The sequence below is a fragment of the Moschus berezovskii genome, chromosome 1, assembly GCF_049115385.1.
Source record: "Moschus berezovskii isolate FMDL1 chromosome 1, NW_MosBer_1.0, whole genome shotgun sequence".
NCBI classification, from domain to species: Eukaryota; Metazoa; Chordata; class Mammalia; order Artiodactyla; family Moschidae; genus Moschus; species Moschus berezovskii.
This window is the reverse complement of record NC_142460.1, coordinates 140,941,809-140,959,144: the sequence shown is the minus strand read 5'-3', so window position 1 is coordinate 140,959,144 and position 17,336 is coordinate 140,941,809. Positions and strand designations below refer to the sequence as shown.

General features: G+C 35.6%; 1 protein-coding gene across 1 annotated transcript in view; it reads left to right on the top strand.

The window, feature by feature from the left end:
• The window catches only part of SELENOT (selenoprotein T), a 29,509-nt gene extending 13,448 nt beyond the window's left edge, over positions 1–16,061 (top strand). Inside the window, exons 2-6 of the mRNA XM_055411835.2 lie at positions 7,075–7,185; positions 8,084–8,210; positions 10,626–10,713; positions 12,816–12,969; positions 13,516–16,061. Coding sequence (XP_055267810.2) covers positions 7,075–7,185; positions 8,084–8,210; positions 10,626–10,713; positions 12,816–12,940 — 451 coding nt within the window. The 3' untranslated portion in view covers positions 12,941–12,969; positions 13,516–16,061. The remainder of the gene's footprint in view (positions 1–7,074; positions 7,186–8,083; positions 8,211–10,625; positions 10,714–12,815; positions 12,970–13,515) is intronic.
• Positions 16,062–17,336: the final 1,275 nt, after the last annotated feature.

Sequence of the window (17,336 nt, the reverse complement as noted above, 5' to 3'; positions counted from 1 at the left end):
GTAATCCTAGGTGATTTTACCATGGTGGCCACTGCAGTGTTCTGAGAGTTAGGCAATTGGAAGGGGATACCATTTGATTTCATATAATACCATTCTTAAACCTGGTAAACTCATACCTGTTTAAAAGTTTTGCAGCTTTTAAAAATGCTGAGCAAATTCTTGTCTCCATTTTGATCTTCAGTCAGAGTGTATATGCACTCATTTTTTTTTTTAATTGAAATATAGTGTAGTTGATTTAATAGTATTTTGGGTGTACAGCATAGTGGTTCAATTATTTTTTTAGATTCTTTTCCATTAGAGGTATTACAGGATAATGAATATAGTTCCCTGTACTATACAGTAAGTCTTTGTTGTTTTATGTTTTATACATAGTAGTGTTTATCTGTTAATCTCAAATTCCTAATTTATCTCTCTCCTACCTTTTGCCTTTGGTAACCATTGGTTTGTTTTCTATGTCTGTGAGTCTTATTTTTGTTTTTGGCATAAATTCATTCGCATCTTTTTTTAGATTCCACCTATAAGTGGTATCATATATTTGCCTTTGTCTGACTTGACTTCACTTAGTATGATAATTACCAGGTCCATTCATATTGCTGCAAATGGCATTGTTTTATTCTTTTTCCTGGTTGAGTAATATTCCATTGTATATAGGTACTACATTTTCTTTATCCATTCATCTCTCAGTGGACATTTAGGTTGCTTTCATGTCTTTACTATTATAAATAGTGCTGCTGTGAACACTGTGTAAGCATTCTTGTTTGTAGTTTTTCTTAAAAAGCATTTGTCAGGTTTGTCTATTCACCCCAAATATCTTGTTTCTTATATGGTTTGTAGAACCCCTTGTTCAGATTTCATTGCTTAAAGAACTTAGAGCATAGCCAGGGATGCACTAGACAAATGTCTATTACTAGTTTGTCTACTAAACAGAACAAGGAGAAATAAAGATTGCATCTAAAAATGCAGTTTTCAATGATCAGTGAACTGTTGGACTGGTCAGTGCTGTTGATAGTTAGAAGACATGGTATTTACCAAATACCTTCCTGATTTTCTGGGTTCAGCACAGGGGAAATATTATTTGGAATTCTTAGAATGCAAGTAGAGAAAAACCCAGTTTAAACTGGTTTAAACAACATATTTGGAAATCCATTTAAAATTACTAAAAGAATAGTACAGAATCCAAAGGCAGGAATGCAACTGTGCCTCAGGATGGGCCTAAATATAAGACTGAACTGAGAGGACTTTGTTCACTCTTTTCCTGGCTCATACTTGTACTTTTCTCAGTAAAAAATTTTATTTTTTTCTCTTTGAAGATTGATTTATCTCCTCTCCCTAGTCCTTTTTAAAGATTACCCCTCTCTACCCACAACAGCTCTGATTAAATGTTCACCTGTCTGGAGAGAGTTACCTTTTAAAAAAACATTTTTTATTTATTTGGCTGTGCCGGGTCTTCAGTCTTCATTGCTGCATGTAAACTCTTAGTTACTGGCATTTAGTTCCCTGAGCAGGGGTCAAACCTAGGCCCCCTGGGAGCACAGATTCTCAGCCACTGAGCCACTAGGGAAGTCCTGATAGTTACTTTTTAAAATCCTGGTTCTTCATTTTTAGAGAGGGCACTCAAGTCTTCCTGTGACAGGTTTGCATTTCTGGAACATCAGATACTGGCAGAAAGTTGAGTTTTATTGTATAAACAGGAGCCGATCCTGTGTGTGGCTAGTTGGATGATTGGAGAGGAGATTATTCTAAATAAAAGGGGGGAGGGTGGTAAGTTCAAGAGATGCAAGAAATAGAATTCACAAGGTTTTATTTCATAACAATAAATAGCTGAGATTTTGCCCTGTTTTCCTTTAGTAAGGAAATAGGAGGGTTGGGGTTTGATGTAAGCAGGCATTTGACTACAGTTACGGGCAGATGTTGGTATAGAAAAGGAAAAGTGGGATAAATTAGACTGAAACATGATGGACTGAAAAAAAGCACAGAATGTATTTGAAACAGCATGGCCATTCCTAAATTTCCTTTCTATTCATTACAGAAGGATCATCTAATTTGTATGCAGGTTCTTTCTTTTAGAAAATTAATCTTTGAAAAGTACTATGTGAAATATTTTAAATTTAGCAATTGCAAAAGTTGCTTCTTATTGTAAGGTATTTTTGTATTACAGGGAAGAGATTTGCAAAGTGATTATATGTTTAGTTGCTAAGTCGTGTCTGACTCTTTTGCGACCCCATGGATTGTAGCCTGCCAGGCTCCTCTGTCCATGGGATTTCCCAGGCAAGAATACTGGAGTGGGTTGTCATTTCCTTCTCCAGGGGATCTTCCCAACCCAGGAATCGAACCCATGTCTCCTGTGCTTCCTGCACTGCGGATGAATTAAGATTCCCATGGTTTAACTTATTTCTTAAGGACTTTGGTTCAGGGGCAGAAGGAATAGCCAGCAGCTACAACATATTTTTAGTATGTTCACATACTTATTTCGTTGAAGGTATTCTATGAGTTATATAGTTTTTCTTACTGACCCAGAAAGAGTGGAAAAGTCGAAAGAGCTGGGTGTGGTGGTAGATGTGAAATGATTACTGACTCTTTACCATGTGTGCCTTTAATTTAACATCTTTCATACCTCGATAAACACTAGACTTGTTTTATTTTGGAAAACATCTGTCAGCAATAATGATTGCTATTTCAAAACAATTTGAACATTTTGGGGAAATCATTATATAGGAAAAAAGTTACTTGTTTTTTCTTCACACATCTGAAGGCAAATATAGGAGAAATGTTTACTTATGTATGAATAAACTTGTCTAAGAATATGTTGTCAGTCTTGTAAATTGCTTCATTTTTCAGAAATAATTGTATAGTTGTTTGTTTTGTTTTAAGATATAACAATTAGTTTCAGGTGTACAGTTAGTGACTTGATATTTGCAAAATAATCACCCAATAAGTCCAGTTAACATCTGTCATTATACACATAGTTACATTGTTGGTTTTTTTTTTCCTGATGAAAACTTGATTTCAAGAGCTGCTCTCAGCTACATTCATATATGAAATACAGTATTATTAGTTTATAGTCACCATGTTGTACATTATACATCCCCATGACTTACTCATTTTATAACTGGAAATTTGAAGAAAATTATGGATTTAAAGTTCTTTTTAGATGTCAAGATTATGGGTTGATTCAAGATTATGGTGTGGAGTTCGATACAAAGATCTGAGACTTAACTGAGGAGTTGGGACCAGGAGAATCAAGGATAGACTTAGGTTTCTGAGCACAGTAGCCAGAAAACTGGGTGACTGGGAGGAATCTCAGTGTGTTACCTGTACTTAGACATTCCTCTCTAGCTGGGCTTCTTGGGGCTTCCCTTGAAGAAGGGTTGGAACTCCTAGAGCAAACACGAGGATTGTTGGGGCCCACAGGCTTAGTTCTCCCAGAGGGAGTATCTGTGTCTTCATCAGAAGAACCTCAAGAGATCTCTGCTACTTTATGGGTACATGATTGTAGCCTTAAAGTAGCAGAGATTTATGGACAAGGGAAAGTTAGCTCTGACATCATCTAACTGTTTTGTTGAGGTTTAATGGAAAGGGCCTAGGATCTGAAATCACAAAGTCTGTGTTCCAGACTCAGCCCTGACTAAGGGAGACCATATCTGAAGTCACTTGATCTCTCTGGGATTCAGTTTTTTCCTCTTTGTCTATAAAAAAGGAAATTTCAACTCAAATAATCAAATAAGTCTCCCGCTCTCAAATACTGCATTAAAATTTACATATTATCATTTTAGATCATCAACTCCATTGTAAATACTGATGCAAACTTAGGCATTGAAATCATGTGGCACTTCTTGGTTTCAAGGTAGTTAGGTGTGTAAGTTCTTGCTGTTCAGTCCCTCAGTCATGTCTGATTCTTTGTGATCAGGCTTCTCTGTCCTTCACTGTCTCCTGGAGTTTGCTTGAATTCAGGTCCATTGAGCTGGTGATGCTATCTAACCATCTCATCTTCTGCTGACCTCTTTGCCTTTTGCCTTCAATCTTTCCCAGCATCATGGTCTGTTCCAATGAGGTGGCTCTTCGCATCAGGTGGCCAAAGTATTGGAGCTTCAGCTTTCGCGTCAGTCCTTCCAATGAATACTCAGGGTTGATTTCCTTTAGGATTGTCTGGTTTGATTCCCACGTTGACTGGTTTGAACCCCATGCACAGTATAAAAAGGCCCATAAGTGCTTTACATTATTTTTGTATTATCTTCAAAACAAAAGCAACATTAAGATTCTCTTATATAGAAAGCAGTTGTGGCAAGAAGACCAATACTTGATGAATCTAACAACAGTAATAATAAAATGTTGGATAAAGAAAATGTTTATTAGTAAGGATAAAGTGTCTGGAGATTCTTAAGTTCTTTTGTTTAATTAATAGAGACTTGTCTCCTTTTGCAAAAACTTCTTACTTATCTTTTGTGAGATTTTCATTCTCAGTGTAGAAGTATTACTTGTAAAGAAAGAGTGGTGACTTTCTCTCTTTCTTTTTTTTAGTGAGTTTTCTTACATTGAGATCTACTAATATTTGGATTTATTCTCCCTGTCAGATGTAAATTTGATGCTGTTAGTTTGGGCTGCTGATGGTGGTAGTTGATTTTTTTTTTCCTGGATGATTGTATGATTGACAAAGCTGGCACCTCAGGTTTCATCCTACTGTCAATTACTGATCCTGTTTCCTCCTACCATGTGGTACCTTAATTGCTTTATATTGTGTTTTTGATGATAGACATCCTAACAGGTATGAAGTGATAACTCATTGTGATTTTCATTTGCATTTCCCTGTTGATTAATGATTTTGAGCATTTCTTCAAGTGTTTGTGGGCCATATTTATGTCTTTTTTGGAAAAATGTCTATTCAGGTTCCTTTGCCCATGTTTTCTTCTTTTTTGGCCACACTGCAGCTTGCAGGATCTTAGTTCCTGGACCAGGGGTTGAACCCAGTCTCCCACAATGAAATCACTGAGTTCTAACCACTGGACCACTAGAGAATTCCCCTGTTGCCCATTTTTGAAGTAGATCATTGATTTTTTGGCTATTGAATTATATGAATTTCTTATATATTTTAGATATTAACCCCTTATTGGAAGTCATATATGAAAGTATTCTGTCCCATTCTGTAGAATGCCCTTTCATTCTGTTTGTTGATGGTTTTCTTTGCTGTGCAGAAGCTTTTTAGTTTGTTGTAGCTCCACTTACTTATTTTTGCTTTTGATGTCAAGTTCAAAAAATTCATTGTGAGGACCAATGTCAAGGAGCTTATTAGACCTGTGTTTTCTTTTAGGAGTTTAATGGTTTCAGATCTTCTGTTCAGCTTCCGTTTTGAGTTGATTTTTGTGTATGATTTAAGACAGTGGTCTCATTTCATTTTTTGCATGTCCACTTTTCCCAACACCATTTATTAAAGAGACTATCCTTTTCCCATTGTATATTCTTGGCTCCTGTGTTATAAATTACTTGAGCATATATGTGTGGGTTTATTTCTGGATTCTGTCTCATTGATCTGTGTGCCTTTATATACCTGCCATACATACTGTAGCTTTGTAACGTAGTTTGAAGTAAGGAAGCAAGGTGCCTCCAGCTTTATTCTTCTTTCTAAAGATTTCTTTGGCTACTTGGGGTCTTTTCTGGTTTTATACAAACACTAGAATTGTTTGTTCTATTTCTGTGTCATTGCAGTTTTGTTAGGCATTGCATTAAATATATAAATTGCTTTGGAAAGTATGGACATTTTAACAATATTCTGATCCATGGACATGAAACGTTTTCATTTATTTGTGTCTTCAGTTTCTTTAATCAGTGTCTTACTAGTAAGTTTTCAATGCACTTTTTTCCCCCTGTATATGTGTTCTGGTGGCATATCTTCCTGTTCTTCCTGGAGCAACATGTAGATCCACAGTTACGTTATCCAGAGATTTTAATGGAGATGATTGGATGCTGTTGACTTAATTTCTGGAGTAATGACATGATTATTGTCATTGCTGAAAAGTATCTTCTCAGTCTGTTTTTATTTGTAGAGAGTCAGAAAGGATCTAAGAAATTTTAAAGTTTCTTTTATTGTGATTGAGCAGGCATGTTTGCCCAGTTAAAGGTAGAGTTGGAATAAGAAACAATATGTCATGTCTAATGCCTTGGTATTTTTTTAAGATTCCTGTGCCCCGATTTTTTTTTTTAATTCTTTATTATTGGCTTCACTGGGTCTTCATTTCTGTGCACATGCTTTCTCTAGTTATGGCAAGGGAGGACTACTTTTCATTGCAGTTCGTGGGCCTCATTGTGGTAGCTTCTCTTGTTGCATGGCATGGGCTCTGGAGCGAGGGCTCCATAGTTGCGGTGCATGGACTTATTTGCTCTGTAGTACGTGGAATCTTCCTGGACTAAGGATCAGACCCATGTCCCCTGTATTGGCAGGCGGATTCTTAACCATTGGACCATCAGGAAAGTCCCCTATGTCCAGATTTTGAATGTCTCTAATTCAGATAAATGAGTTGTTTTCATTTCATTGTTTACACAGTTGTTGATTAAAAAAAAAACAGAAAAACGGTATTTGGAAGTTGAGAATATGGTGACTTCTGTAAATAGGCATTTGCTTCTTCAAAAAATAACCCACATCTATAAAATTTAATATTCTAATAGAAGGATTTACTTGAAGGTAAGATAACTCATTTGTGAGAAAAGTCCATTTATACATCAGTCATTACTAATATATGATTGTTTTGAGAAAGATTTTTAATCTTGGTAATAATTTTTAGGTTTTGTATAACTACAAAATGTTGTTGTTTAGTCAGTAAGTCATTTCTGACTCTTGCGATTCCATGGAATGTAGTCTGCCAGGCTTCTCTGTCCATGGGATTTTCCAGGCAAGAATATTGGAGTGGATTGCTGTTTCCTTCTCCAGGGGATCTTCCTGACCCAGGGATCGAATCTGTGTCTCCTGCACTGGCAGGCAGATTTTTCTTCTTACTATTAAGTCACCAAGGAAGTCCCATAACTACAAAATAAATCTAGTCATATTCTAAACCGCTTAATGAAAACACTTTTATTTTTCTGCAGTGTTTCCTGAGGTTACAGGCGGGTGTTTGAGGAGTACATGCGGGTTATTAGCCAGCGGTACCCTGACATCCGCATAGAAGGAGAGAATTACCTCCCTCAACCAATATATAGGTAAGTAAATGTTGGCTTATTAAAGAGTTTTTAAATGAATTTTTTTCTCATTTGTCAATAAACTTTTGTGAATTGGTTGAATTAACTATCCTTGGTTATTAAAATTTCTTAGTTGGTGATACTTTACAGAGAACAGTTTTGTAAATAGCAAGTTTATTTGAGCCAAATACCAAAGAATTTTTCTGTAAGAAGGAAAATAGGAAAATCATATCAGAGATGGCTACCCTTCTAAAGATTTGTTTTCTTAACTTTTATTGTGGCAATAAATCAAGTCAATGGTACAAAGTTGTGTCCTGTTAAAATAATAGTACCTTTAGAGATCAGTGCTATATGTAATTTTATAAGTTAATTTTTGATTGATTCCGAGATCTTAAACATTTTTCTTTTATGCTGCTGCTTCTGCTAAGTCACTTCAGTCGTGTCTGACTCTGTGTGACCCCATAGACGGAAGCCCACTAGGCTCCCCCTTCCCTGGGATTCTCCAGGCAAGAACACTGGAGTGGGTTGCCATTTCCTTCTCCAGTGCATGAGAGTGAAAAGTGAAAGTGAAGTCGCTCAGTTGTGTCCAACCCTTAGCGACCCCACGGACTGCAGCCTACCAGGCTCCTCCATCCATGGGATTTTCTAGGCAAGAGTACTGCACAGTACTCTTTTATGCTGCACAGTAAAATTTAGTTACGGGAGTTTGGGATGGACAGGTTCACACTGCTATATTTAAAATGGATAAACAGCGAGGACTTACTGAAGAGAAAAAAATTAGTAACTTTTTCCTGGTATATTTAGCAATTTTTAGATTTAGTGTTTATAAAATGTCTATACACACAGACTTGAGTTATGAAATTTTGAAATAAATGAGAGATCGCAGCTTCTGATTAATTTATTTCTTTTCTTTTGATAGACACATAGCATCTTTCCTGTCAGTCTTCAAGCTAGTATTAATAGGCTTAATAATTGTTGGCAAGGATCCTTTTGCTTTCTTCGGCATGCAAGCTCCTAGCATCTGGCAGTGGGGCCAAGAAAATAAGGTATGTAATACAGTAGGTTTGCTATCTGTAGGTTTTAGGTTGTCAGTGAAATAGTCTAGTGGGTTTTTCTTTTTTTAAGTACTTTTTGCCATTTACATGTGCTGTTTCAACTTAAACCAGTTTCCACCCGCCCCCTCCTTGGCAAAGCACTTAGCTTCCTTTGGCCTTAGTCTCCATATTTATATATTAAGAACGATTAGGTCTTATGTTTTATTGTTTGAAAGAGAAGTGTTACTTTGGTAGAACCTGGGCACAAAATAATTTCATAGCTGATTTTGATTGTATAACTTTGCCCAAATCACTTGGGCAAAACAATGTATACATAATGTAGGCCTTTTATATGAACTAATGAGTATTAATAGGTTTATTCACATTAAAAATGAGATTTCCACCAATTTACTCTTATCCAACTGTCTGTTTTTATTATTTGTTCTTTGACATTTCTGTCCGTGAGGAATCTAAAGCAAATTAACTGGAAAAAATCAGTGTAAATATACGTAAGGATCTTGTGCTATTTTTTTCTTTGTAGGGTCTTGTTGCAGCGTACTGTTTTCTAGAGCTCTCATCTGTTTTACTGAAAATCATTTTTTCTGCAGGGTCTACCTTTCTTCTATGAGAAATAGGACTAATTTTTGTTTCTTTCTTGAATGATATTGCTTAGATTTCCTTCTAAGAATTACTGTCTTTTTGAGTCCTCTGTGTTATCCATTAGTTCTATGCTGAGACAACCTTTAGCCAGCTCATAACAAAGCTGTTCTTTTTCTTACGAAGTCACTTAATTTCCAGTAGCAGGCGAGACTTCTTAACATAAACATCCTCAGGTGCTACTTCTAATTGAGATGTGTATCTACTCTTACTAACAAAATGTTGATTTACATAGGATTAAGAGTATATTAAAAAGCAGAGACATTACTTTGCCAACAAAGGTCCGTCTAGTCAAGGCTATGGTTTTTCCAGTGGTCATGTACGGATGTGAGAGTTGGACTGTGAAGAAAGCTGATAGCCGAAGAATTGATGCTTTTGAACTGTGGTGTTGGAGAAGACTCTTGAGAGTCCCTTGTACCGCAAGGAGATCCAACCAGTCCATTCTAAGGGAGATCGATCCTGGGTGTTCATTGGAAGGACTGATGCTAAAGCTGAAACTGCAATACTTTGACCACCTCATGCGACGAGTTGACTCACTGGAAAAGACTCTGATGCTGGGAAAGGTTGGGGGCGGGAGGAGAAGGGGACGACCGAGATTGAGATGGCTGGATGGCATCACTGACTGTATGGACATGAGTTTGAGTGAACTCCGGGAGTTGGTGATGGACAGGGAGGCCTGGCGTGCTGTGATTCATGGGATCGCGGAGAGTCGGACACGACTGAGCGACTGAACTGAACTGAACTGAAGAGTACTTATGACAATGTTTTGTGCTATATTTGTTAATTCTGTTGATTCCACATTATCTTTAGTGCAGTTTACCTGTATAGACTTAAAACATTGTTGATCTACTGTGGAAGAGGATGCCTGAAAGCTGTAGCTTTCATGACACTTCCTTGTGTATTGTTCTCATGAAAGCAAACTTTGTCCCTAAATGCCGGGATGACTTCTATGAAATCAGAGCCCACCTAGCTTAAGTGGGACTAGGGGAAAGCTCCTTCTCATCTGCTGTAGGCATTTTATTTTTCTGAAGCAGCTTGCTGTGAATTGACATCCTTACTACATCCTACTTTTGATTGGGTGATTTTGTTAAATTAAAACCTTTCTATCCAGCAGGAGCTTTTAATTTCTTGGGAGGATATGGATTTGCCTTCAGAAAGTGAATGAATGTAACTTAATATGCTAGTGCTTTCTAACCTACTTTTTTCCAGTTTAACTTAACATGACTTGTTTGGAACATGGACAGGTTGTATTGAATACATGGAATTGCCGATGATTGCATCACTAGTCTCCTGGGAATTCATACATTAGATCATAAAAATGCTAGAATGAGTCCATCTTAAGCTGGTATTCTTTTGTTTAACTTATTAAGGCTATTATGAGATTTTTAGAAGTTTTATCTTTTTTTTCTCAATTTTTTGGCCACATGTGGAATCTTAGTTCCCTAACCAGGGATCAAACGCATGCCCCCTGAAGTGGGAGTGTGGAGTCTTAACAACTAGACCACCAGGGAAGTCCCCAGAAATTTTATCTTTGTATTAAGTATAACATATATAAATTCTTCAGAATATATAGAGCTGCGAATTAGTGTTACAGGTTTCTGTGTACATAATTTGAATATATGGAAAGGGAGTACTTGTATATAATCTTCAGGTAGATTTAAAAAGAACAGTTACCAAATAAAAATGAGTCTGTATTTAAAAGATTACTTGTCATGTTGTTTTGATTTGAGACTGACTTAACCTGTTGTATTTTATTGTATTTTCTTTTAGGTCTATGCATGTATGATGGTATTCTTCTTGAGCAACATGATTGAAAACCAGTGTATGTCAACAGGTGCATTTGAGATAACTTTGAATGGTAGGTTCTGAATAGTTTGCATTTTGTAATAAATTTTAAATGATTTATACTAAGCATCAGGCTTTTCTATTTTTCATAATATGCTAAATTATATCCTTGTATGGTCCTCAGCTACTCCCATGGCTTTAGAATAACATCTGTGTGATGACCCTTGAATATATAGTCTGGAGAGTTCTAGACTTCTCTTCTATGTTCTGTATGTAGCCAGGAATCCTACTAAACATTGCCTACTCCCAATCGGTTGATTACCTCAGCTTCCTACAGTTCTTTTATACTCCATTTGCTCCTTTCTTGGCGTTTCTCTCTTATTTAATGGCACCATTATCTTTCTACCCAGTTGCTCATGTCATAAACCTAGGATAACATCACTTACTCTCCATATCGAATGGATTACCAATTTTTCTCGATTCTACTTTTTACAATTTTCAAAGATCAGCTTCTGTTTATCTTCATTGCTAACCACCCTAATCCAAGCCACAATTATTTTGTTACCCTTTAACATAGTGTCTGAACCAGAGGTTGGCCTATGAGCTAACAATGGCTTTTACAGTTTTAAAATTTATTTACTTATTTATTTTTGTTAAAAGTTTTTTTTAATTGAAGTATAGTTGATTTACAATGGCATTTAGTTTTCAAATTTACAGCACAGTGATTCATATATATATATATATTCTTTTTTGGATTCTTTTCGCTTCTGGGTTATTAATATTGAGTACATTTTCCTGTGCTATGCAGTAGGTCCTTATTTATTTATTTTATGGGAGGCAACATATATATGTTAATCCCAGCCTCCTAAGTTATCCTTCTCCCTAATCCCTTTCCTCTTTGGTAGCCGTGAGTTTGTTTTCCGTGTCTGTGAGTCTTTCTGTTTTGTGAATAAGCTCATTTGTGTCTTTTTTTTTTTTTTAAGATTCCACATGTAAGTGATATCATGTGATATTTGTCTTTCTCTGTCTGGCGCGCTTCACTTAGTTTGATAATTTCTAGGTCCATCCATTGTTGCTAGGTGGTGCTTACATTTTGTTGGGTTTTTTTTTGGCTGCGCTATGTGGTTTTGCAGGGTCTTAGTTCCCCGACCAGGGATTGAACCCAGGCCCTTGCAGTGAAAATGCTAAGTCCTAACCACTGTACCACTAGAGAATTGCTTTTTACATTTTTTAATGGGAAAACAATCAAAATAATATTTTGTGACATAGAAATTATATGAAATTCAAATTTCAGTACTCATACCTAGAGTTTTGTGTTTCATCAACGAAAAATTTGTAGAAGTACCTATATAATATCCTTGATTTTGCCTCTTGGTTTGTAAAGTCTAAAATATTTACTGTCTGGCTTTATACAGAAAAATTTGCTGACACCTGCTCCAAACAGTTGAGTTATTTAAAAGAAGATATTTTTAAATGCACCTTTCATCTTGTTGCTTCACTGCCTCAACTTATTAAGTGGCTTTATTTTGTTCTCAAGATAAAGACCAGAACATTTAACATGGACAAAAGGCCCTGCATGATGTAGCATAGGCATGGACAAACCATGGCCCTATGTACCATATCTTCTGCTTCCTGCTTTGTAAATAAAGTTTTATTGGAACACAGCCGTGCCCATTCATTTATCTGTTGCCTGTTACTGCTTTTGGGCTATAATGAATCTTACGAAACTGGGACAGACTATATATATCTTCTTGAACTAAACATGCTTGCTCTCTGATCCTTTATAGTTTTTTGATCCCTGAGTTAATCCCTGCTTACCTCTCCAGCCTCCTTTGTACCAATCTTCTATATTTTAGCTTTTATGTTTAATAATAATATCTCTCAATTTTGATAATATCTCTGTTTTAATAATATTAAGTACAAAGGTTCCTTCCCAGCCTCATATATCCCTCTCATAGCATCTTCTCGTTTTAATTTTTAGTGTACAAGGGTGATTTTGTACCTATTTGTATAGTTTTTTTTATATTTCCTCTACTAGAATGTAAACTCCATTAAAAGCAAAAAGCTTAATTCTGTCTCCAACTGTGTGCATACAGTACAGTACATATTTGTAGAATGAATGTCTATTATAGAATCATTTTAATTTGGAGAGGGCGGTACCGTTTATTTTTGTAGATGTACCTGTGTGGTCTAAGTTGGAATCTGGTCACCTTCCATCCATGCAACAGCTTGTTCAAATTCTTGACAATGAAATGAAGCTCAATGTGCATATGGATTCAATCCCACACCATCGATCATAGCCCCAACTATCAGCACTGAAAACTCTTTTGTAAGTAGTTTTAAAATGCAGTAACTATGGGTATCAGTTAATTCTCATGAATCAGTAAGATATTACATACATATTAGTATACTAGATATACATATATAATAATAGATATTACATTTATTGTCAGTTGAGTTTCCAACTTAAGATTTAACAAATGAATGTCTTTTTCATTAAAATTTATGAGTGTCCAAGAGAGTTTGGACCGTAAAGTAAGGTTGTGCTATTAGTTTTATATTTAAGGCTTAATAATTGGGCCTGTAATAGCATTTTTTTGACTACGAACTCCTAATGACTAGAATTCATGTACTATACCTTTATTGTACATATAAACCCTCTCTTTACCTTCAAATAACTAGTTCTTAAAACAATGCAATTTCTTTTCACATGCTCATGATAGAAAATTTATAAGCAAATGTGCATGAACATGGAGGGGTGAAAGTTAATTTTGTTTAGCAGAGGTGTTCTCAGTTCTTTTCGGGTCAGCAAGTTAATTTTATAAGAGTGAATTTTTAAAATAAAATGCCCTTTTTTTTTCTTTGTATCTTTCAGACATTAAGGGATTTTTGCAAGAGCAGCGTGACTGACATTATGAAGGCCTGTACTGAAGACAGCAAGCTGTTAGTACAGACCAGATGCTTTCTTGGCAGGCTCGTTGTACCTCTTGGAGAACCTCAATGCAAGACAGTTTTTCAGTGCTGGCACATTTTGGAATTCTGCACATTCGTGGAGTGCAATAATACTGTATAGCTTTTTTCTTCCCCAGATCCACTCAGTTAATTGTTTTAAAAAATGCAGACATACTCCTTGTACTTTTTTTTTCTTGGTCATAGTTTCAAAAGTAGAAAATTGAGTTACAATTTTTTTTTTCAAAGATTTCTGTTAAATCTGTTGTGATTTTATATGAATTTTCCTTTTTTATAGTTTAAAATTGATCTTTTGGGGACTAGAGCTGAAGTTCCCAAATACTTTATAAGAGTTTATCAGACATCTCTAATTTGGTCGTGTCCAATTTATATAGTTTTCAAAATACTGCAGATTGTGAACAGCATATTATATAAGATTATGGGGGGGGAATCCTATATCCAGAGTACTCTACCAATTGTGTATGTGTGTGTGTGTGTGCGTGTGTGATTACCAGAGAACTACTAAAAGACCAACCGCTTTTTAAATCCTGTTATGTAGCTAAAGTGTTCTGCCTTGACCAATTTAATGAGTTGATTAACTGGGCCTTTATACTTAATAAAAAACTAAACAGATGTAAGTTAAATAAAAAGTTCAAGTTTATTGCCCAGCGTACCTATTAACATTATATTTAATAGTTGTTTACCTAAATTTTTGTTCTTTGACTCGCTAATAATTTCCTAGGTGACACACTTTAGATTCACACACAAGTAATAGGTCACTCACCATTTTTAGGATAATTGAAACTTGCTTCACTAAAGAAAGTTTAGTTAAACCTCTTCACAACATTAATGTTAGGTACATGGTGATCACTTTTCTAATAATTTAACTTGTTTGACATCATATATCAGAATTTTATTATATTTGAGGAACAAAATTGAAGTTTTTTATTTGGTGAATTTAATGTCTTTCCAGAGTTCTAAAAAGGTAGTTTTTTTTTAAATTTAAATTGATAAAGACTATAATTTAGCAGAAATAAGACCATAAAGTAGAAAAATAGTCATATAGCAACAGTCATAACATACTTCAGCTTCCATGTAGGAATAGAAGTGGTAGGTCCAGTTTTGTTAGTGGAAGAAAAGGGATTTATGGAAAAGTTATGAGATGTTTCAATATTGAGTCCACCAAACACTCTGCACAGCATTATACTTCATTTGTCAGTGAATATTTGTTAAAATGCATGTCTGGTTGTTATCATGATTGTGACAGCCTCAAGGTAGAACACACTGTAGTCCCTAGCTGAACAGAAGTTAGCCTAATAATTCATGACAGAAAATTGATTAAATGCCTTATCCTTTTAATTAAGGCTGCAGAACTGTTAACCTAAGATCACACTGTGGCAAGAGTCAATATAATTTAAGCTAGAGGTTACTTGGAGGTTATTACTCAGGTGTAATAACATTTCGCTGTCTTTGACTAGGGTTTAAAGCCCTGTTAACTTGATTTGTACCACCCCAGACTTTTTCCCTCTTACAAGTTGAACACACTGTTGAGTGTGTGTAGGGTCTTTCTTCAGCATCAGACATTCCACTAGTGATGGTTAGCCTTTTGACATTTAGAACTTCCAAACTCGAATCTTAGATAGTCCTGTGTGTCTGACAGGCCAGCCATGAAGAATTTAAGATTTAATTCTAACTTTTTCCATGTTTGCCTTGGGTGAATGACTCGTCTTTTGAAGCGTAGCTTTAAGTGACTTGGTCACTGATAAAACTCAACTATTTTGTTGACACCCATTTCAATATTATTTTATGTTTGGCCATATTTAAATTTAAGATTTAATAGAGTAGTGAAGAAATTAGTGGAATGTGTGAATATAAAAAATTACAAAAAAGAGAAAGTTATTTAGAATGTGGCTTTATTATATTCCTAACATTTCAAAATTTATTACATAGTTGCTTATAAATTGCTATGGCTGTATAGTTTATAAATGTTTATGTACTGTGTTAATTAGAAGACCATAGAATGCGACACCAGTTTGGTTAATGTTATTGGGGTGTTTACGTAGTTGCTGTTGTGGAAGAGATTATATAAATAAAAAAAATGTTGGTAAAACCTGGCTTTATACCTCAGCAACAAAATGTACAAAAAACATAGGCTTTCAGGATATATGTGCATTATTAACTCATGGCACTGAGATTAATGATAGCAGTTGATCAAACATGATTATCAAAATATAACAGGATCCTAATGATGATTCTTATTTTGAATTTTATTAGTTTGGGACTTTGGTTGGCATTTTATCATTGTCATAATTTTAATTAATTTTGATTTTTAAAAATAGCCTACAGAACCTTAAAGCATGATTTGATATTTAATACTAAGACTTAAAATCTTTTTTGAGAGAAACATGAGGAATTGTAAAGTTCAGGGGCTTACCTCTATAGCATTGTGAAAATAAACTTTTATTAAGCTGATGTGAAAGGAATCCCTCCTTTCTGAAGCTGAATCTGTGCTAGAACATTTGATAACTGTATTTAGGAAATTTTACGTTGTAAAAGTTGTTATCAAATAATGTTTTCTAATGCCTTCCTAACCCAACCAGTGCTAACATGCCCCCGTTCCCCACCCAACACCCCCACCCCCAGTTTGGCACTCCAGTCTTAACTACTCTTGGACCTTAAACTGCTTCCTGAACCTTATGGTCCAGTTGTGTGTACTTCAGTGTGACTTTTCAACAGCTCTATGGTATGTTCTGTGCTGGGGTGGAGCAAAGAGGAGCAGTTTAGGTTATTGTCCTTCACCCCTAACTTCCAGAATCTCTGTGAAAGTCATGCTAACATCCCCAAATCTGGAGAGAAATAAAATGAGGGTTTCTGTCTTGACTGATACAGACCGTTTTAACAATCTCAGAAGAGAAAGCAAAGTTGTTTTTCCTTAAATCCAGCTGAGCCTTTTCCTTCGAAGTCCCTGGCTCCTTTCCTCTAGGCTTAAAAACGAATAGAAGCAGACACATATCTGAACTGAAGAAAAGTAGAAATTGGTCTCAGGAACAGTGGGAAGAGTGTTAAATCACCCATTCTCTGTCAAGGCTTGTAGAATGTCTTTTGTTGCCTTTGTTAAGCATGAGCAAAATAAAAGGAAACAACATGATATCTAGGCAAACGTGTAACAGCAGTGGTTTTAAAACTTGAGAGAATAATTAAGGCAAATTCCTGGATCCTATCCCTAGAGATTCTGATTCATTTGGTCTGAGAGGGGTTCCAGTAATTTGTACTTTAGCCCAGCTTCCAGATAATGCTGATGCTGTCAGTTAGAGTTCCACACTGAAGAGCACAGTACCAGAGGTACCAAAGGTCAGAATGCAAAGAGCTCAGGACAAATGTAGCTTGTGGAACAGAAGATTTTCTACATTCACTTCACATTTGTAGAATGACTTACTAAGAACAAGACAGTCAGTAAAACAGAACCTCAAAGAAGAAACAGAATGAGATGAGATTGTTTTAAAGAAAATAAATTGAGGGTTTAATTGTCCCAATTAATCTGTTTTATCAATGCAGTGTATTTATTATCCTTTGGATTAATATATTAAAACTTCTGGGGGTGGATATTTTAAAAGGAAATGTTAAATCTTTGAGTATAAAATAACACATTTGAATTGCCAGATTTTCTCAAGGCAGAGTATTTAAATTTTTACCATTCTGAGTAGGCAAAATGTATACTTTCAGTTTTATTGTAGTAACCACAGTAGA